General features: G+C 40.5%; 3 protein-coding genes and 1 long non-coding RNA gene across 7 annotated transcripts in view; 1 reads left to right on the top strand and 3 right to left on the bottom strand.

The window, feature by feature from the left end:
- Positions 1–2,768, bottom strand: part of ASB11 (ankyrin repeat and SOCS box containing 11) — a 34,299-nt gene extending 31,531 nt beyond the window's left edge. Inside the window, exons 1-2 of one of the 3 annotated variants that reach the window (XM_040266588.1) lie at positions 2,681–2,768; positions 188–317 (exon numbers count right to left, since the gene is read on the bottom strand). The gene's annotated coding sequence lies outside the window, so the exon portion shown is untranslated. Of the gene's footprint in view, positions 1–187; positions 819–2,680 lie in introns of those variants that run through there. The other 2 variants (XM_040266587.1, XM_040266592.1) reach the window with 2 other exon arrangements.
- On the bottom strand, positions 343–14,566 carry PIGA (phosphatidylinositol glycan anchor biosynthesis class A). Of its 2 annotated transcripts, XR_005725515.1 has the most exons (7): positions 14,222–14,566; positions 11,510–12,289; positions 7,217–7,349; positions 6,376–6,508; positions 6,001–6,207; positions 4,127–4,286; positions 2,746–2,824 (listed from the first exon to the last, which is right to left on the bottom strand). XR_005725515.1 is itself a non-coding variant. In XM_040266582.1 (6 exons), exons 2-6 carry the CDS (start codon positions 12,225–12,227, stop codon positions 2,558–2,560), a joined length of 1,458 nt encoding a protein of 485 aa, XP_040122516.1. In that variant the 5' UTR covers positions 12,228–12,289; positions 14,222–14,566; the 3' UTR covers positions 343–2,557. The 2 variants fall into 2 exon arrangements, 1 of the variants encoding a protein (XP_040122516.1); XM_040266582.1 differs by lacking the exon at positions 4,127–4,286 and having other exon boundaries at positions 343–2,824.
- On the top strand, positions 14,491–21,068 carry LOC120882568. The gene is made up of 2 exons (XR_005725518.1): positions 14,491–14,579; positions 20,483–21,068. It is a non-coding gene; the product is annotated as an uncharacterized LOC120882568 (long non-coding RNA).
- Positions 19,792–21,713, bottom strand: part of VEGFD (vascular endothelial growth factor D) — a 45,721-nt gene continuing 43,799 nt past the window's right edge. The window contains exon 7 of the mRNA XM_040266585.1: positions 19,792–20,578. Coding sequence (XP_040122519.1) covers positions 20,503–20,578 — 76 coding nt within the window. The 3' untranslated portion in view covers positions 19,792–20,502. The remainder of the gene's footprint in view (positions 20,579–21,713) is intronic.

The following is a 21,713-nucleotide window of genomic DNA, read 5'->3' as shown; positions in this document are numbered from 1 at the left end:
TGGAAAGATTAAAATAAGCACTAGCTGGGGCCAGGGCAAGTATGTAGGAAGGTCAGTCCTGGGAGTAGGGTGCAGGTGAAGCAGGGACTGATGGTACGTACACTGGGTTTCAATAAATGAAGTCAAAATTCCAATTTTTCTTAAAATAGCTTACAAGATATAGAGTATAATTATGTAATTCACATACACAATAGTTTACAGAAGTATTCATTTGTCTTACACAGTAATTCTAGTGAAGTGAAAAATACAGGCTTGTTTGGATCAGGAAACAAAGGCACAATTGAACTTGCTATTCCATGATTAAAACAAAGAATATTCTAGAAAGAAAAGATGACAGAGTAATTAATCAACTGAAGGATATTTCCATATTTCCCATTTCACTAACAGACTAAGCAAAACATCAGACTGCACTAAAAAAAAAAAAGCATGCGAGGTAGGTAGGTGGGGGAAGTATTGCTCAACTAGTTAATAATATTCTGTTTCTCAAACAAGGCAAATTCAGAAAAATGTCAAAATGTCATTTTGGTCTTTATTTTTGGACAGGTAGTGTGTTTTTATAAATCAGTTTTACATGTGCTACTTTTTGCAACATCAAAAGAAACACAATATATTTTTCATATATTCCTTATCACTGCAAGTTCACTTTCAAATAAATGTAAGTAGCAGGGTAGAACAATATGTTTCCACATATTGACCAGTGCAACACTGACAGTTACAATTAAGGTATTCAGGAAGCCTGAAAATTCAGATGTACTAGAACAAGCAAATTTACTTCCACTTATTAAAGAAAAAATAAGGAAAATATGCAACTTACATATTTTTCATGCAAGAACATTAAACCCTATTTCCATGTGAAATAAATGGCAGTTTAATAGTTAAATGAAAATTTTGAAGAAAAAAAGCTAAGAAAAAAATAAAACAAGAAAAAACAGGAGTATGCCTTTAAAAATTAATGAACAAAATAAAACCAAATGTTATATAGTTCCCCGCTTTATCATGAATACTGGCACTGTTTATTTCATATTTATATAACCCAGTTTCTATGCCTAAAAATCTCAGTGAGATTGAATGGTTTGGGTCAGTCTATTTTTCTTTAACGAAAGAACCCCTAACTTCTAGATATTAAAAACTGTACTCTTGCATTTGTGTTTTAAACACAGATATATTTCTTATGTATCAGTGGCAACCAATTAACAGACATGTTAAGATACTTTTTTAAAAGTTCTGTGAATGTTGTCATTAAAAAAATTCTGTAAAGAATCACAATACTGCCAGCGTCTAACTAGCGCATCCACAGTGCCTCATTCTTCTGACTTCACAGTCCTTTATCACAAAAATTTATTCTAATAAGGAGTTCAAAGAATTAATAAGACACACCATGTGGATAATTTGGGGTTTAAAAACCCATGGCTCTGGGCAACAACGATTATAGTTAAAAACATCCATCCACAAAGAGACTGTGTTCCTAAAATTTTCAGACTCAACTGGCTATAAACAAAACATTCTGGGGTCAAGACTTCTGCACACTGACAATACTTATCAGGCATCAGCTAGGCCACAAGTGAAGGGAGGTGACTTCTATCAAAGATCCGGGGTAGCAGCTGATTTTGAGATGGCACACCTCATACATTCTGCTCGGAAAACACGAAGGCATTGACAGGACTAAATTATGCACTGAGAGACGTGGAGGGTTTCTCTGCACTATCATCAACAGTGGGATCGGTCCCTAGTATTTAAAAAGCAAGAAGCATTTTCATACATACAACTGAAGACGAAGGCTTGACCTAGGAGAATGCATCCAACAGGATCACAGAAGAACTCGGAGTATGCAGGCAATTTTTTCCTGGCATTAAAAACCATCAGCATTTTTGGCGTGGTGGCTATCTTACCACTTCATGTCAAAAATGACTATGACGAAGTGAGCTATTTATTTGAGTGATCAACAAGGAATGAATGCATCCCCTGGTTCCTAATGCAGGAAGCATCTAGTTCAACACATGACAGGTGCTTCAAACAGGCTGGTTGCTGACAGCCCATTTTACTCAAAAACCTGATTATATGGAATACTTACTGAGTGTACCCAATAAGTTACGAACATGACTTCAATGTCTAAGAAACGCAGTATGAACATGACTTAAAAAATAGTTCATAGAGTTGTTATACTTCCCTAAAGAAAACCTGTAAACATCTGGTGAATGTCTAATGGTAGAACATTTAAAATTGGCCAAAAAATGCCCAGGAAACGTTTGGCCCTTCGGCACCCAAAGCTCCCAAAATATAACGTTAAACATCTCTGCTAGAGGGATTTCAGTAGTCTGAAAAACTGCATACCTGAGTGGCTTCAATGCTCTCTCCTAAATTTTAAGTGCAAGGAGTTTCAACACTCAGGAATTGCATAAGTGTTTATCTTTCCTCAAAATAAAATATTGAATGATATAGAGGTAGCATAACTTACTAAATTAAGTTTAAAATGAAAAAGAAAAAAAAGCAAGGTTATTTTCAATAGTCTTAATAGAATTATTACAAGTATTGAAAATCTCACAATTCAGGCTTTCTTCTACCTTGTTTTAGACAGCACAGTATGCTCAGCCCCCCTTTTACTATAAGGATATCGATGAGTCCAGGCACCCTTTGGCCCTGTAGCATCTATTGCAACATCAATTAAAGAATCTGGAGTCACCCATCTCAGGAAGATGAGGAAGAGAAAGTTGAATACAGCCAACAGAGCAAAAATGCAGCCTGTCACGGGGCCACAGTGAGAGATGAGTCTGTCCAGCCGTCTGTCCATGGGTAACACAGCTTCTCCTGCCACTCGGTCGTACACCTGGCGGGAGAGAACCAAAAATGAGCACAACATCGCAGGCTGCAACAAAACAATGACCTGCACAGGTCAGGAGTGCTTTAGAGATGTAAACAGGAAGCACGTACATTTCACTGTTGTTACAGTAATGATGTGATGAATGAAACTGCTTATGTGAAGTACTGCCATTTGATTCACTTATGGAGTGCCTCCTCTGGACAAATCACTGGGGTATATTTACCCTGGGACACCCAGATGAATCTACCTCAGCTCCTGTGCCCTAGGGGATCCCCATCAATATTTAACCAACTAGGAGAATTCCAAAGTCCTGAGAAGCTGGAATGGCTTTGGGGGCTGCCTCTGTTGAGGCTGTGTTTAATTCAGCAGTGACTTCCAAAAGCAGGACTGGCCCTTTAGGACTCCTTGATTCAACTGCCACCAGAGAGTTACAATCTATGGGTTCAGAGAGGCTCTTCTCTCCACAGCCATGAGAGGCTGAGTTGCTGTGCACAGGCAAGGAGAAAACAGAGACATTTCATGGATGCCAAATAAAACGAGGGGAAAGGGATGGGGGAAATTTGGGTAGATGGGACAGGCCAAACACTAGCAAATAAAGTTCACTGCTGAGAACTGGTAATAGATGGCTCGCTTTTTTAAAGAACTGCTAAGCACTAACTCTGAAATGTTCAAAAAAAAAGCTCTCTGAAGTTACCTCAAACACATAAAATGGGCCGGCCTTTGTGTTTTTTAAGTGCACTTGGGCATTACTCGTGCTCATTTTCACGTTATCAGAACTGTAAACTATCTCGTTTTGACCTCAGCAAAGTTCTGATGTGCAGAGCAAGTTCTAAAGATCAATGGCCTCTAAAAGGTACTGGCTGTTTTTGTCTAGCTCCTCTACCCTGAGGACATTTGGAATACATTTTAGTTAGAATTATGTTGAGCATTTTCATACTGTTAACAGGGTTCTCGTGGCAAGAACACTGAAGTGGTTTGCCATTTCCTCCTCCAGGAAATGGAGATGGTTAGATAGCATCACTGACTCAATGGACAGGAACTTAAGCCAACTTCAGGAGACAGTGAAGGACAGGGAAGCCTGGCATGCTGCAATCCACAGGGTCACAAAGTGGCAGACACGACTTAAGTGACTGAACAACAAATGTCAAGCATTACACTGAGTGGTGAATTATAAATGAAAAAGTATTTTTCCAGCACAAACGCCAATTTCTTATTAATTTTTCTAAATAGCAATTAAACTAAGGAGTTGAAAGGGATCAAACATCCTGTGTGAAACAGGTAGAATTAAAAGAGCAACTAGAAACTCACCCGTACGTCCACCTTTATTTCTAGGTCAGTTAACTTATGATCTCAAGTGACAAAATAATACTTTGCTACTATGGAGAGAATGACAGGCTTGACAATCCATTAGCGATAAGGATTCACCTTCTTCTTTGCATGTATACTACAACCGTCATAGAGTGTAAAACTGAAAACAATACAGATGTTCTACTATTACTTTAAGCGTAACTGAAGGAAAATTTGTGGTTTAAATAAAACCCTAATTCACTTCTTTAACATAGGCTGAAAAATTATCACCATAATTCTTTGCCCCTGACTTGTTATGTATAACAGGGCAAACTTCTGAGGTTTACATGTTGATCAAAATGGTAAGGCACAATTAGAGCTATGGTTCTCAGTCAGGGTGGGCCTCACTAAGAAAATGTGCCTAACCAAATATCCCTGCCCACCACTCCCAAATTCCGCCCCTACCCCCCGCAAAGGGTCTTGTGAGAATCCAGCAGTGGCAGGGGCACAGGAAAACAGAATGAACAGAGCCTGAAAGGCTCCTGAGACAATTCTGTCATGTGCTCCCAGCAAGCACTCAAGTGCTACGCCCCAACTGCCACAGGAAAACAAGGAAATGTACTTATTTCAAACTGGTGGAGTCACTGGTGGAGTTAACTTATAGAAAATATCTCAGGGTTATTTCAGTCAAAACTGTTTGTTAATGCAAATATCTCATGTTTCAATAGAAAATGTGTATGACAATTTTTGGAGTGTTTCGTTGCACTTCCATTCAAATACGGGCTCACCTTAGGTATGGGAATTTACAATTTAAGCCAGTGAAGACTCTGTAATGACCTAGAGGGGCTGGGTGGAAGGGAGCGGATATATGTATGCATATAGCTGAATCACTTTATTGTACAGCAGAAACTAACACAACATTGTAAAGCAATTATATTTAAAAAAAAAAAACACACACACACACACATGAAAGCCTTTCTGCTTACTCAGCTCTATCCAGCTCCCAACATTGGGCTAGAAACTAGCAGCTGCACTGAATATAATAAGAGTGCCCAGCACTATCTTCTCCAGGCTCCCAACCAACTGTCTTTCTGCACAGTTTCCAAATACCAAGAAGCACAGCATTTCCATTCAGCTTGTTATGTTGTAATAAGAGGCAGGAGGCAGACGAAGTAATGAGAGGCAGTTAAACAAGGACGAAATTGAGTAGAATAACTGAAGTACTGACCTCAAAATAAGGAGGCATTTCCCACAACTGTACTCTCCCACCTAAGGACATTAACCTATTTCCTGCACCTGGCCTTTTGGAAATTCTCTACTGCTGCTTTCTATTTGTGATCCTACTTACATCTGCCATGTGCATTTGGAATTCTAACTTACTATGTTCCCCATCAGCCCAAAGATGCGAAAATCTCCTTTCAAAAAAAAAAAAAAATCACAGCAGCTAGCAAGAGCCACACAGGTTTTAGAAGTAGCCTGAATTAAATATTTGTAAGTTACAAAGTTGCCACAACTGGGCTAAGCAAAACCAGGTATTTTCTAATAGACCTGTATGCTTTAGAAACAGCCTCAAGAAAATGTCTAAAAGTAGATTTTAATATTAGTTTTGCCTCTAATTGTTGTAACTTCTAGAAAAGTCGGTAACTCTTATATGGCCAGTTTAATGAAAGGTCTAAATACTGCATTACTATTTTTCAGATGTCAAAGGCAATGATCTGACTAGAAACTTAGCCTAGTATATACAAAAAGAAGTCTCATTTGGAAAGAGACTTCATAAATTTAAGCAATAGAGCAGAAATGGTAAACCTATATAAAAGAAGTAAATGTGTATGTGAAACATCAGGTAAGAATTCCAGACACAATCTTCAAATACCCTTCTCTAGCACGTGACGTACTTTTTCAGTTCTCTCTGCAACGTTCCTCCAGGTGTAGAAAGTCTTTACAATGTTATGGATATTTTCTGGAGGTGGCAATGCTCCTGACTTCAGTTGGAAAATAGCTTTTTCCAATCCCTCACACAAAGATTTTACAGAAGGCTCACATAAAATGATAAGATTTTCTGGAAGTACTTCAGGAATTCCACCAACCCTGGTACTTACAACCTTAAAAAGAAAAACAAAACAAAACAAAAAAATGTGATCCACCAGAATTCATCTCTCAGGTAAACAAGCAAAACCAACTTAAAAAAATATAACAGACTGCATCTGATTATTTTTCAAAAGACACATGCAGAAACCCCAACAATGTAATAAGCCCTCCAAGCTTTTTACCTGTAAACCACAACTGGCTGCTTCCACAATCGCCATGCAGAATGCTTCCGTAAGAGAAGTATTAAGAAAAATATGTCCTTGAACTAAGACATTTCTAACATCCTTGTGTTCTAAGGCTCCCAAGAGACGCACTCTGATGTTTGAAACAAGAGAAGAAAGAGTGGAGTAACAATCATGGTATAAAAGAAATACCATTCATAAGCTTCTAACGTTTTCCATCTCAAAAGATTGGTATCGCCCAACTCTGATCTAAAAGTCATATAAAACTGTTTGGTTACAACTCATAGAGCTATACATATTTCTAACTTTTGTCACAGATCAAATTTCATCCTCTCCAAAATTAGTTTACCTTCCATGAAAATATTAATACACTTTGATGAGTAAATGTTAAAGTATCATTTCTAAATAGGAAAATGTCTCTTTTAAATCGAGGCTTTACATGCACACAGCTCACATGTTATCTAAGTTAACAAGGGAGAGAAATGTTTGAATCTGTAAGTGCAGAACAATTTACATGATTTGGCCCATGCTATTTAAATCACAACTCAGTGTGGCTTGAGAATCTGCAAACACTTCCAATCAAAGTAGTTGTTTTTTTTTTGTGCATTCTTGGGTGCCCCAACCAGTTTCTCCTGAAGTCAAATAATACTGGGCTAAAAAAAAATTATGAATACCCTATCTAGGGTTTCCCATTTATATCATTTTTTTAAAAGAGGCTTTGCATTACTTTGTTTTATTACTTTGTAGCAGAAGCAGCCCACTTAATGCAGGCACAAAACCAAAACCAAATTTAGGTAAAAGATTATTTTCTCACCCAAGACAATATGGAATCCATCAATACCTGTCATGGAGCTGGTATCTTTCCCGTACTTCTTCCAAAATGATTCTCTTTGGTCCCTCTCCTCCAATTATGAATTTTAAATCAGGATATTTCCGACAGAGTTCAGGTATTATACCACTAAGTAAATCAGTCCCTGAAAACATAAAGTTGAATGTTGGAGATGTTAATAATTAAATTTAGTTTTTATCAGAACTGAGAATCCACTCACTTTGAAAAGTATTAGCTTACATAAGCAGGGAAACAAATTCCCCTAACCCTTTCCTAGAATGGTGGAATCGCTCACAAACTATCAAGGGTCCCCCAAGAATTCTGGAAGATATATACACTGACACCCATTGTTACCTTCTACCCACTCAGTTTGTGGACTATTCTTGTTTCGAAAGTATTCAAGTTATTCACCTGTGATTGCACAACGCCTGTGACTAAAAAAGGCATTAGAGGTAGCGAACATTTCTGTTAAATTTTTCTACAGAACAGGAGAGCTGACTGGAGATCTGGGTCTTGTTCCAGCCTTTGTACGAGCAAGGTCTTTGACAATGGGAAAGTTTCCCGATATAGAAGAAGAAGAGACCACTGTACCTAAAGTCCAAGGTCTCTTTCAACCATAAAATTCTACTGAACTGTGATTCTACCTCCTACTACAGGAAAGGGCTAAGCAGCAAAACGTAACTGCTGCCTCCATTTTGTTAAAATGCAGCTTGTACACAGGATTTTGCAGCGAACACTATGGTATTAGCAAAATTTATAAGAATAGTCCATCTAAACCTGTGATAGCCCACTTGCCCCAAATGACAGTGGATGAACGTGGCAAGACCTCACGTGCCAGATCATTACAGTCTATAGAACAAAAGGGTGTATCTTGGTCCTTTGGTTCCTTTTAATGAAATACTTTCTCATAATATGTAAATACAACCTCAGGTAATAAAAAGCAGCAAAGTAAATTATGCTCTGCTAGTCTGAAAAGTGCTACACAGAGACAGCAGTAGTGATGTTTGAGAATTTAGTTCATTAACAATGACAAACCACACACATTCAAAAGTAAATGTAAAATAAGCCAATTAAAGCTTAAAAAAATGCACACAGACACATACACAACAACTGCACTTCAATCAGTCTTCCCAAATATAGGCAGATTAATTATTAAAAAGAGGGTAGGAGAAATAATAAAGGTTCATTTCAATTAAATAATTCAAAGTAGGATTAAATAAACAGTATTTTCAAAATATGACTGCATTAGCAAACTCACATGTGGCATTTATGAATTATGAAACCTTCTCATTAAAATCTTAGCTATCTGTTTCAAGTGTATTATCAAGCCCATCAACTAGATTTCTAGAGAAACCAGACATTTTACTGACTTCTATCAGCCTCCTATAATTCCTTCCCCTCTTTCTTCTAATACAAAGGTTAAGAATCCGTTCTTTAAATGAAAAAAAAACACAGCATATAGTGATAATCAGAATTCCTAACAACACCTAACACTTACTGAGTGCTCCCCACAAATAAAAAATGCTATGGTACCTCTACCAAGAGCCTAATGCAACGAAACACACAGGACTTTCAATTGCCATATTCACACAAAATGGACAAGAAAATTTCTGATTCAAAGTTCTTTTAAAGCAGTCTAACAGTATTTTAAATTCCTGAATCTATACCTAAGATAATGGCTGGGCTGAGGATGGAGGGAACAGGAGACCTTAACTTGAGAAGAGCTCAACTCAGGCTGGTTCTCTCTCTTACTTACTGTGTAACCTGGGTGAGTTACTTACCCTCTCTGAGATTCAGTTTCTTTGTTACATGCAGATAACATCTACACTACAGTTGGGAGGGTCAAGTGAGGTACTGTACCATGCACAGGCTTTATCAACTGCAGACTATAAATGTAGGTCGTCATTACCCCTAGAGTAAGAAGTGGGGCATGCCTGCCCATGTACAGGTGCACTGTGAAACCCTGCTTAAGAGCAAAACAGGCTCAACAGAAAAGGAAAGAGGCCGACCAGGAATCCTGGGAGGCAGCAACTTTGATTTATCCTCTTACTTAATACATTCCAGTGGCCTTTGTTATCTGGTCCAAATGAACACCTCCTAAAGAAATTAATTTATTAATAATTAACAGGCCATTAATATAACTAATCGCTTTGGGGCTACAGATATGGCTGTTCTTAGAATGTTACTGGCAAATGGAGAGGGTTTGCTAATTTTTTTTTTTATTATTGAACTGAGAAAAGGAAAGGCCATCAGAGAAGGCAATGGCACCCCACTTCAGTACTTTTGCCTGGAAAATCTCATGGATGGAGGAGGCTGGGAGGCTGCAGTCCATGGGGTCGCTAGAGTCGGACACGACTGAGCGACTTCACTTTCACTTATTCCTTTCATGCACTGGAGAAGGAAATGGCAACCCACTCCAGTGTTCTTGCCTGGAGAATCCCAGGGATGGGGAAGCCTGGTGGGCTGCCGTCTATGGGGTCGCACAGAGTCGGACACGACTCAAGCGACTTAGCAGCAGCAGCAGCAGCAGCAGGTACCAGGTCCAATCTTTGAACAGATAAGTTAATTTTGCTCTGATCCTTGGCCATGTATGCATCATATGCTTTCTTAGCTGGCTATGTCACCAGGGTATATTATTTGCTAAAAAAAAAAAACAAACAAAAAACCAGGCATAAACACATCACCAATATCCCAAGAGGGATTCAGAACACAGAATGCTGCTCCATTCACATCTTCTTCAAGTAAAGAATGAAAGCATGCCACCATCTCACCCCTCAAAACGCAGTTGAGTGGTTTTCTCACCAACCTCGGTTTATCAGATCACCACAGACTAAGACTCTCCATTCCTGAACCATTCTGACCAAGGCCCACATCTGCACTCCCCAGTGCACTGGGGCACTTCGGATCCCACTGCTGAGCTGCATGCTTACCAGGAATCAGCTGCATTTCTCCACAAATCTGTTTGATACCAACTGTACTTGTTACTGCATTTGGCTTACCTAATTAAATAGCACATAAACGGACAAAATGAGTCTCTGTGAAGCTAAGATGAACAGTCTGAAACATTCAGTCAAGACATAGAAAAAGTCCTTGTCAGATCAGGGGGTATCCTGAACCACTGTATAAGATCAAAAATAAATGGAAAATCCAGAGGTACATCACTTCACATGCCTTTAGGTTCTCATCACACATGAGAGACCCAAACTGGCAACCGTACATTATGCTTCTTGAAGGTGACTGTGCAAGAAAGATGATTCAGCTCAAACCAATGGACCAGTACTCTTAAGCCTACAGGCCTATTGGCAATTCAATGCATGGTAACAGTATTTTGAGTAAATTCAAGTATTTAAAAGAGTGGTTACATATTATCTTTTTAACAATTCCCTACTTTTAGTGACAATTTTGATTGCTGACAACTGGTTTTCCGATACCATCCAGAGCATTTATGTTTTGAATAACCGGACTGCTTTGGACTTGGAGTCAGTGAGGCTGCAGTATCCGTGAAATGCTGCAGAGGCACTGAAACCATCCTCTCTGAGCACAGCAGACCCTTCCCAAATACTTTATAGGAACCATCACTGAACCTCACAAGATCACCACTGTTGCTCGAATCACACAAAACGAAAAAAGTGAGACTCAGAGATGTTAAGTAGCTTGTCATCAATGACACAGCAGGACAGAACCAGGATAGGATTTGGGGCCATCTAAGCCCGCTTTCTTCATCACTTACCTGCCAATACATTATTGTCTTATCTACACTGAAAGGAAATAAGCAAGCTACAGAACAGCAATGTGCAGAACAAGCTCACTGACTCTGAGTGAATGAATTAAAAACGACAGGAAAGCTATAAATCAAAACATTCATTAGGGTCATCCCTAAATCACACAGTTACAGCTGATGTAAGTTTTCACCCTTGTGATTTTCTTAGCTTTCAAAATATCTGCAATGAAAAAAAACGGTTATGTGGTAGGCTGGGCCCTGTACTTCTCACTGTATATGTAGGGAAATTTTCAAAAGACCTTAACTATTAAACAGCATCAGGTTATTGTTTTTCCTTTAAGCAACTATTAAAACATCAAATGTGGGGGGTAAGGGAAGGAATAGTATTTACCACTGTTCCAGAAATTTCTCCTTTAGGATGTATAAAACATATTAGACCCTTGTTTACTATATTTAACACAGAAGTAGTTATAAAACCGCAAAACAAAATGAGAAGCCCAACAATCATTATAACACAGATATTCAATAGCTTTCTACAAGGAAAAAAAGGCTGCGCAGTACAATTGTAGCTATCATTTCATTACCTTTTCTGTAAACAAGTCTGCTGACAACAACAATAGTTATTATACTATCATGCCTTCTAAATGGGTCTGGAGTGAAGTCAGTAGGATCTACAGCATTAGGAATGACGGACACTATTTCAGGATTCAGTGCTGCTCTTAGCACAGTGTTTTCCTTACTAGTGTAAGAGACACAAATTATGTGGTTTGTGTCACAAAGAGACACAGTTAGAAGTTTGTTTGTAAGCACCGAGCTGACATCAGCAAATCCGAAAAGGGAATGGTCCGTGAAGACTGTCTGGAGGCCCATTGTCTTGGCGTGGAAGAGGGCATCATGGGCCATGGCAGAAAAGGAACTATGTGAATGGATTATCGTGACTCTCTCCCGAACAAATATGTACCTGAGCAATGGCAGACTGTGAAAGAGGGTCGTGGCTGTAGATTGGTTGTACATGACTTTCAGAGGCAAGTAATAGACTTTGAGGCCATTAGTGAGGTAACGGATGCCTTTGCGATTTCCGTAAGCATGGGTGACAATTATGACCTTGTGCCCTCTTTCAATCAGGCACTGAGAGAGCTGGTAAATGTGACTTTCCACGCCTCCCATGTTTGGGTAGAAAAAGTCCGACACCATGCATATATTATGGGCACAGGTCCTAAACGTGTGAAGACTTCCAGGGATGACACGGGAGAGTGATGCTGAGGAAGGCTGGCCACGCCCACCTCTTCCTCTATAGGCCATGCTGAGATGGTTTAGGCATTAGTCCTTAGAGCAACCCAGTTAAGATAGGTGTCCTCTAGTACCTGAAAGAGAGAGTAGACAGGATCTCAGCTCAGAGACAAAATGCATTCCGCACTCCAAATCCAGACATACATATTGTTTTAATGTTAATGTAGATCTGTTAGCTCTCTCCCTAGAAATAAAACATACAATGTAGTCATGCATTTGACAGCATTTACTTGCTTACCATTTACTGTGGGCCATACAACACAACTAGACTCTGCAATGGTCCTCATATCTTAATTTTGATCTAAGAATACCACTACACATAATTTTAAATAATTTTTGTCACCAAAGTATAATGATACTTTGCCATACTAACCAAGCAGTTTATCCAGACAATTAGACATGCAACTCTTTACAGAAAAGGCTTGCTAACCTCACTTCAGAGCTTAAGCCATTGACTCAATGAATCCCATCAAGTTCGCTAGTATTAACTCTGTGGTTTACACCAGAAATATATCTGGAGTAAGAACTGTCTTTTGAGAGTAACTTTTTAAAGTATCACTTGTAGCACATGCCAGACCTCACTTTCCCCTTCCTTATTCAAAAATGGTGATAATCAAACCGTTCCTTTCATTTCTTAAAACTTTCAGTTATGTACATCTTCCCTCCACGAATAACCCTTTCTTCAGTTTGGAATCTAAAAATTAAAACTAGAGATGGGCTGGATCTGGGGCCATTTTCTACATCTGAAGCAGGAAATGTTCAGCTAAGGGGTCCCCGAGAACATCAGTGCAAAATGTGCACTAAATATTCAATATGACTACAGATTCTTAGATTGTTAACGCTAAAGAGAAAGCAAGTGAAACTCATTCTCAGCTTTTACAAAGGAGATTTCCATGCCTCCAGAAACTCAACTATACAATGGGAAGCCATTCTAAAGGTCTGAGTTTCTGATTCACCACAAACTCAGAAAATGCAAAGCAACAGCTTGTGCAAAGTCTATTCTCTCCAACAAGGTCATCTTTACTTTAAACACAGTCTCAGAAATTCTCAGTAAGTGTTGAGCTGAATTTACTAATTAAGATTCAATATTACCAAATCAAGAGATAAGTTTGTACTGCTAAGTAGCTTCAGTAAGGTTTCCTTACTCTGGTTTCTCACTTAAACCTGAATTTCCAGTTCCATTCAATTTTAAAAGATGAATGATAACGAAAACAGTCAGTAAAGCACCAAATGAAATCATTTAAAGTTCTGTCGTTAATCTGCAATGTTCTGTGAGCAATCTGCCTATCAGGGTATCACGCCTAACACCTTCATGGTGTAAAAGCGCAACAAACGGTATAGGCACAAAATCTTAAGATTTTAAACCTGAAGAGAAGCTTGCAGATCAAGTGAAACAACTCTTTTTATTTTCCAGATGACAAGTTGAGCGATGTGTCCAAGGTCCCCACTCAGCCACTTAAGTGGCAAAAGAGAGATGGCCGTAAAATCCACAGCCAGTCAAGGAGTCCCTGGATAGTCATTATCAGCAGACTTCTCGGAAGCCTTAGAGTGACCCGGGGGGGCGGGGAGGATTGGGGTCAAGAGGACGGTGTTTCCAACCCACTCCCTGGGCGCTGCTGTCCCGGCTTCACTTTCCGAGGTCGCTGGGGAGTGCCAGGGCCAAAGAAGAGATGACTCCGCCTCAGTCAGCCACCCCGCGCGATCAGGCGGGGTCTCGCCAGGACCCAACGGCGGAAGACGGCCAAAAAGTGAGCAGGAAACCGAGGCCGAAGGTCCCGGGGCCGTTCTTCCCGCCTGCCTCAGCCGACAGGGAAGCAGCTACATTGCGGCCGCCTCAGCGCACCCTCAGCCCCACTCGACTCCAGAGCCCCTCGACCCCGAATTCCGAGCCTCAAGCTGGGTCGGCTTCGCCCCCTCCATCACCGGATATGCTCCCCTGAGGACAGCCCAGTCCCAATTGGAAGATGGAGAGAGGACCGGCGACGGGAAGTCAGACGCGTACTTACCGGCAAATCCCATGGCCGCCAGTGTCCGGACCTCCCGCGGCTGCACCCGGAGTCCCACCCAGCAGCTCCGAGGCACCAATCAAGGGCGTACGCGCGCGAGCGCCGCACCTACAGGACAGCCAATCAAAAAGAGGAAGTGGAGTCACGCGCAGGAGCGACTCCCCATCCATCAGCGTGCGATGTAACGTCAGCGCGCGCCTACACGTGTCACCAAGATGTTCCGGAAGACTTGTTTTCTCTGTATTGAAAGCAGTAATGCTCGGTTTAACCTTTTATGTGAATTCTTAATGTTGCGATTCTCTAAAAATTGGCCTTGATCTCTTGCTACACAAGCAACCCACCAGGACTCTTCAACCAGGTAAAACCAGCACTCTCCAGCGTGCCTCGCAGCGACCCATTGGCGCTCCTGGGAGTTGTAGTCCCGTGTTCTTTGGAGGCGAATCCGAATTTAGAAAACTCACTCCCAGGATGCACCGCACGCCTAACTCGAATCTTGCGAATGGTCAGGTGAGTTCGCACCGTGGTTGCCTAGATACAGTGTCTCGTTTCTGGACGCCTGTTCTCTCTGGCTTCCTTTTGGAGAGACTTTGGGCTGGGATGGCTACAGAAAGCTGGGATCATGGTTGCGTTTTCTTTGTTGTTTATCATCTCTGCTACAGAAGCTCCGCCAGGTTTTTACCATTCTGGTAGGATTGCCTGATGTAGTGAGTAAAATACACAAAAAGTCAAAGTTTTTAATAATTTGAATTTCACATAAATAATGTTTATGTAAGTATGTCCTAAATATAGGGGACTTTACTAAAAAGTTATTCATCATTTATCTGAAATTCAAAAGTTAACTGGGCATCTTGTATTTTATGTGGCAACCCTCCACTCTGGAGAAAAAAAAAATCTGAGACCTGAAATAGCAATTCCCACTCAGACTGGTTCAGCAGGCCATCGTGGTGCTTGGCCAAGAGGCTAATGAATCAGTGGGAGTAGTCTGATGATCAGCCATCCACTCCTCGCCGTTGGTACATGGAGTTCCCAAACGAGGAAATGCTTTCCTGAACACCATCACCACTGTCATTACCAGCACTCATTTTAAGCCTGTAGAAAGGCTATTCATCCCTGAAGATTTCACCTCCTTTCCCAAATCTCTAGAGGGAATTAAATCCTCTCTCTTTTGTATTTTGACAGTACTTTGGCTATATGCTGGTATAGCATTTATCAGGTGATACTCAAATGGTTTGCCTGTCCTCCTGCCCCACCCCTCCACCTGGCCTTCTTCCTCAGCCTGATCCTTGGAGACTTGTGTCTTCTTGGGATCTCTCATGGATTTCTTTCTGAAAATTGGCATTTATATTTGCTTGTTAGTAAGCAGAGGCAAGGTCTGCTCCTGGTACTAGAAATCGAGTAAGTTTTAGTTGTATTAATTTATTTATTCAATGCCTGCACAATGTCTGACACATATATATACACCCGATTGAAAGTATTGAAGAACTGACTCATTTGAAAAGACCCTGATGCTGGAAAAGATTGAAGGCATAGGGGAGAAGAGAAAGACAGAGGATGAGATGGTTGGATGGCATCACCGACTAGACGGACATGAGTTTGAGTAAACTCCTGGAGTTGGTGATGGACAGGGAGGCCTGGCATGCTGCAGTCCATGGGGTTGTAAAGAGTCAGACACGACTGAGCGACTGAACTGACTGACTGTACTGAAAAAATTCCAAGGGGTGTACCTTAAAAAAGTACAGGGAACTGATATAATTTGTAGAGCACTTTGGTTGTAGACTTTGAAATGTGTTAATGATTTAACTTTAATGAATAAGGCTCAAGTGGGAATAGCTATTCTGCTCTGTGTTTATATTGAAGCATCAGAAAATAAAAGTTATGGAAGACTCAAGGATACTTATGCAAGCTTAATAATTTGCAGTTGGTTTCCCAGATAAGAACAACAGTAGCAGGTGGTACAGCATTGTTTTGGTCTTCTTTTTCATGTTTGCAACAGGTAGTGAGACAATAGGCTTCCCTAGTGGCTCAGTGGTAAAGAATCAGTCTGCCACTGCAGGAGACATGGGTTCTATCCCTGGGTTGGGAAGATCCCCTGAAGAAGGAAATGGCAGCCCACTCCAGGATTCTTGCCTGGGAAATCCCATGAACACAGGAGCCTGGCAGGCTACAGTCCATGGGGTCGCAAAAGAGTCGGACATGACTTAGCCACTAAGCAACAACAATCAAGAAAATAACTATTGGGTAGAAATCCTGGAAAGTATAAATGAAGGCTAATCCTCATTTGTTGATCTCCTGGCTTGCCACTGCCATAGTTCTTATTACAATGTTGTTCAGTTGCTAAGTTGTATCTGACTCTTTGCGACCCCATGAACTGAAGCACACTAGGCTTCCCTGTCCTCTATCTCCTGGAGTTTGCTGAAATTCATGCCCTTTGAGTCAGTAATGCTATCTAACCATCTCATCCTCTGCCTCCCTATTCACTTTTTGCCTTCAATCTTTCCCAGCATCAGGATCTTTTCCAACGAGTTAGCTCTTCGCATCAGATGGTCAAAGGATTGGAGCTTCAGCATCAGTCCTTCCAATGAATATTCACGGTTGATTTCCTTTAGGATTGACTAGTTTGATCTCCTTGCAGTTCAAGGGACTCTCCAAGAGTCTTCTCCAGCACCACAATTCAAAAACATCAATTCTTCAGCACTCAGCCTTCTTTATGGTCCAACTCTTATGGATATACATGACTGCTGGAAAAACCATAGCTTTGACTCTACGGACCTTTGTTGGCAAAGTGATGGCAATTCTACTGTGAATCTTCTAAGTTCCTGATGCCAATCAATACTCTTTCAAAAAACTTGAGTTATTTTCAAAGAAGAATAAATATTTTCTATTTTTATCATCAAACAATTTACCAAGTGCCTACTCTGTAAAAGGTTTTGTGGGGAATACAAGGAATATTAAACATAGTGTGTTTTTAAAACTTTTTATCTTTTTCAGCTTTTATATATTTTTCATCAATGGTAAAAAGCAACCCACTTTTCTTGAAAGGTTCTTTGTATTTTAAATACTGTAAGATAGGCTGACCTTTATAAATAGACATTAATAAAGGCATGCTGTTGCCAAGTCTCTGTGGAGGAGGGGGTTGAGAAACCTGCAGGCTGTGCCAGTAATAGTTCCAACAAAGTCTGAAAACACTGAACATCATGTTCATCTCTGATCTAGGCACTTAACATTAAAAGGCAAATAAATCATGATTCTGTACAGGCTTCACCATCTCACATGGGTTGAGACTCCATTTTTAGTCAGTTAAACCTTAAGCAAAGGTCACCATTAAAGGCTATTTTCTAAAAGTCAAGAAAAGTAGCAGCAGGATGAAGAAGCTGTAAATCTGGGAATAATTCTAGTGTTCTGCCTAAATGTATGGCATCAGGTATGCCTTTAGAGAATTTTCATGTAAACCAATAAATTAGACTAAAATACTTTCATGCAGTGGCTTCTGATTGCACATAATAGAATATGAGAGCAATCAGTACCAGTGGTAGTATAAAATGACCTATAAGTGCAGAAGGTATAAAATAAAAGTAGATATCATCTTCCCTTGGAATTCAGCTCTTTGCAAATTCATATGTAAATGAGCTCTTGGACAAGTTTGGAGTGGGAAGGCAATGCATTTGTATTGAGAACCTGCTATCTATGTACAAGGGACAAGGCAAGGAAAAATTGGCATGTGCTTTATCCCCAAGAAACTAAAACAGAGTGAAGGAATATGTAAATATCTATGATAAAAGGTGGGAGGTGATAAATACCACAAAAGAAATACAAGAAAAATACTGGGAGTTCAGAGTATTTCTGGCTGCCAATGGAAGTAAAAAGTGCTCATGCAACTGCTGGGAGCAAGATTATTCCAAGTAGAACATGACCAAGGTACAGAGACGGGTGCTGACTGGCCAGTGAATGCTGTTGTATAACTCCACAGGGGAAGAGAAGGGGAAGGGTTCATATGGGAGAAAGGTATCTCCAGGAAGGCTGGAACAGACTGATAAGAGTATCTTACTAAGGGAAGAGGACTTGATGTTGAGCCAGATTTACAGCCAAGATGACATTTTCAATTAATATTTTGAGACTCCTCTCTTCTCACTGTGCTTCAGAAAGAAAAATAAGAGACATAAATGAGAGAATTCACATTATAGCTGTGGGCAAAAGAAGATCCTCAAGATTTCCATGTATCAGAAACAGAGTCAAAATGCAGAACAGTGATCAGAACAAAGACAACCCAGGTCCTGGGCTCTGTATGTGGAAACCCAAAGACACTGACCAGAGTTCAGTTCTTGTAGAACAATGGAGACTAACAGGTCTCTATGTGTGGCTAGAGACAGGAACCAACCCTGTGGGAGACTGTTACATGGTAGCCTTTAGTGAACCATTTTCTTATATTTGCACCCTTGTCTAATCTCCTCCCACATCAACTCTCTGCTTGGCCATGTGACTCGCTTGGCCAGTGGGACATCAGTAAATGAGATGTAGCAGAAGCTCAATAAGTGCGTATACACTGGGGCATGTCCTGTTGGAAGCTCTCTTGAAAGTTGATGGCTATGCTATGAAGAAGCTCAGGTAAGATACTGAATCACAACAACCCCCTGGAGAGAGCCCTGGAGAATGAGAGTTCATATTGGCCATTCCAGTGGTAGATGAGTTTCCATTCACTGGTCACAGAATCCATACAATACTTCACTATCCACTAAATATTAGGGACATACTATATGCAAGACATTGTTCCCACACAAAACATTCAGTTCAGTTCAGTCACCTAGTCGTGTGCAACTCTTTGCGACCCCATGGACTACAACACACCAGGCTTCCCTGTCCATCACCAACTCCTGGAGCATACTCAAACTCCTGTCCATCACATCGTTGATGCCACCCAACGATCTCATCCTCTGTCATCCCATTTTCCTCCTGCCTTCAATCTTTCCCAGTATCAAGGACTTTTCCAATGAGTTGGTTCTTTGCATCAGGTGGCCAAAGTACTGGAGTTTCAGCTTTAGCATCAGTCCTTCCAATGAATATTCAGGGTTGATTTCTTTTATGATGGACTGGTTTGATCTCCTTGCAGTCCAAGGGACTCTCAAGAGTCTTCTCCAACACCACAGTTCAAAAGTATGAATTCTTTGGCGCTCAGCTTTCTTTATAGTCCAACTCTCACGTCCATGCATGACTACTGGAAAAACCATAGCCTTGACTAGACGTCTTTGTTGGTAAAGTAACACGAAACATTAGGAGTAAGTTAAACAAAGTCCACCTCTTGTTGAGCAAATGACCAAATCCATTAAGCTCACAATTTTCATCCAACCCTTTCCTTAAATGCTTTTAAAATGGATTATTTATGTCATCTCCTTTATCAGGTATCTCAGGCAGTATTTTAGTCTCATCCAGCTCTGAACATCATGCTGTCAAATCTTGTTTCCATCTCCAAAGGGCCTCCCACCACACTGCTGTAGTCACAGATTTCTGATCTGTGCTGTCCTATTAATGCATTTTCTGGCCCTGTGGCTCAGATGATCAGGGGCATCATGCATCGCTGGCATTTACTATGTTTGCTTTAAACTCTCTGGGCTTTCTCACATATTTTTATTTTGCAACACAATTTTACAAGTTGAAAAATTGCAGCTCACATTCCAAAGCTATTAGTATGACAAATATTCCTGTACAATGACCAGTGCACTCTAATAAGGCAAAAGGCCAGTTCCCCCACCTCCACCCTGAGGACCAGCTCCACCCCAGCCCAGACCCAGTCTTAGAGATCCAAGTGCAAGTCTCTTGGTGGTTATTGTGGAGAGTGGGGGAGAAAGCAGGGGGGATGGGTTTTGGAAGTAGAAAGCCAGATCTCCCATAGTTTTGTCCAGAATTCCCTATAATATCTCCATCTAAATGGCAATTAGGAAGCCAGAGCCTTTAACCAAAATGTGGTTTGAGTTGATTTGGGGCAGATCCAGGAATCCAGTATAAGCCAAGAATGCTCATAGTCATGTTTCTCTTTGGGGAAATAATCCCTTTAATGGGTCAAGGTCATTGTATTTTTCAAATTGTTTTCATTTATGGAGTGAATTAACAACTCTCAGATACAGGTGGATGAGATTATCTACCTATTTAGCCCGAGAGGGAACTGAGGTGCCATGAGGTTGCTTGGCCTCATAATGCCATTAATTGGCAGAGCCTATCCTTCAGTTCAGATCTTTTCTTCTCTGACCTTCTACCTCTCTTTCTCTCCAGTAAAGATGAGCAAAGTGACTCTAATTGTGCAGTGTCCCTGGACCATCTGCTGCCCCAGCTCTGAAGGGAGTACTACTGCAGAGAGAGTTGTAGAACCTGGATGAAGGGACAAAGCAAGAAATTGAATCCTAATATAGTTAAGAAACCAAGTTACCTGTGAGTCCTGTCAGAAGCCTGAGAATCAAATGGTATGCCTAGAAGAAAGAAGGCCCATTGACATAAAGGTCATAAAATGTGGACAAGAGGAACAGTGACAGGAGAGGAGTGATTGGACCAAGACCAGTAAATGATGAGGGCATGGATGGGAGAATTCGGGAACTGCTTAGAACCCTGAGAGAGGAAGAGCAGGCATTTGAACCAGGATCCAACAATTCTATCATTCGGCTCCAGGAGAAACAAAAGGATTTTTTGCTATACTTGTTTATTGTTCTCTATTTCCTTATTATGGTACTGCTCCACCCTGAGAAACCTGGTTTACAGAAGTTTGATCAGGACACAATTTCCAGTTGTAAGGAAGTCACAGGGTAGTGGGAGATAACATGAACACAACTATTTATGAAAGTGTGCAATAAATGTTGTAATAGATTGTGTGTGTGTGTGTGTGTGTGCATCTATCTACCTACCTATGCAAGAAGCTTGGGAGAACCTCAGTTTTTAAGTTATTTGGCTAAAAAGCTTAGTTCTGCTAAAGCTGCTAAATTCCCTGTTATACCAAATTTTTCAGTAAAGTCTGTGCTGTCAACAAGTTATTTGTGGGAGTATTGGGACAAAAAAGCAAAGGAAAAAGGCCTGTGCATCCTTCCCAGGTAGCTGTGGAACAGAGAAGAATCATATGGCTATGAGAATTGAAATATGAATAAGACTTAGAGCTGAGTAAATGCAGAAACGTGGAGCTGGAGGTGGCTGGAAGAAACATACACCCCCCAAAGATGTCAGGGACATCAGTGGGCTCTCCTTCAAGTCAAGTTCAACTGGAGGTCAAGTCAAGGTAATCTGAATCTCAAACGAAAGGCTGAAGTTCAGCTGATTTTTGAGTCACATTGATTCAACCTTGTTTAAAATCTTAAACCTTCTGAGAGCTAGTCCTTTGGATTCCCAAAACTGGAATCTAGTTTTAGTGTGTTCATGTCTCTCCCACATCTCCCACTTCTGAATTCCTTTCTCTCTTTAAAATATTTTTTCTTTAGCATAAAATTTATAGCAGTAAATTTATAGCATATTAATTAACACA

Source organism: Oryx dammah, unplaced genomic scaffold (genome assembly GCF_014754425.2).
Source record: "Oryx dammah isolate SB20612 unplaced genomic scaffold, SCBI_Odam_1.1 HiC_scaffold_23, whole genome shotgun sequence".
NCBI classification, from domain to species: domain Eukaryota; kingdom Metazoa; phylum Chordata; class Mammalia; order Artiodactyla; family Bovidae; genus Oryx; species Oryx dammah.
This window is presented reverse-complemented; position numbering and strand designations above follow the sequence as displayed.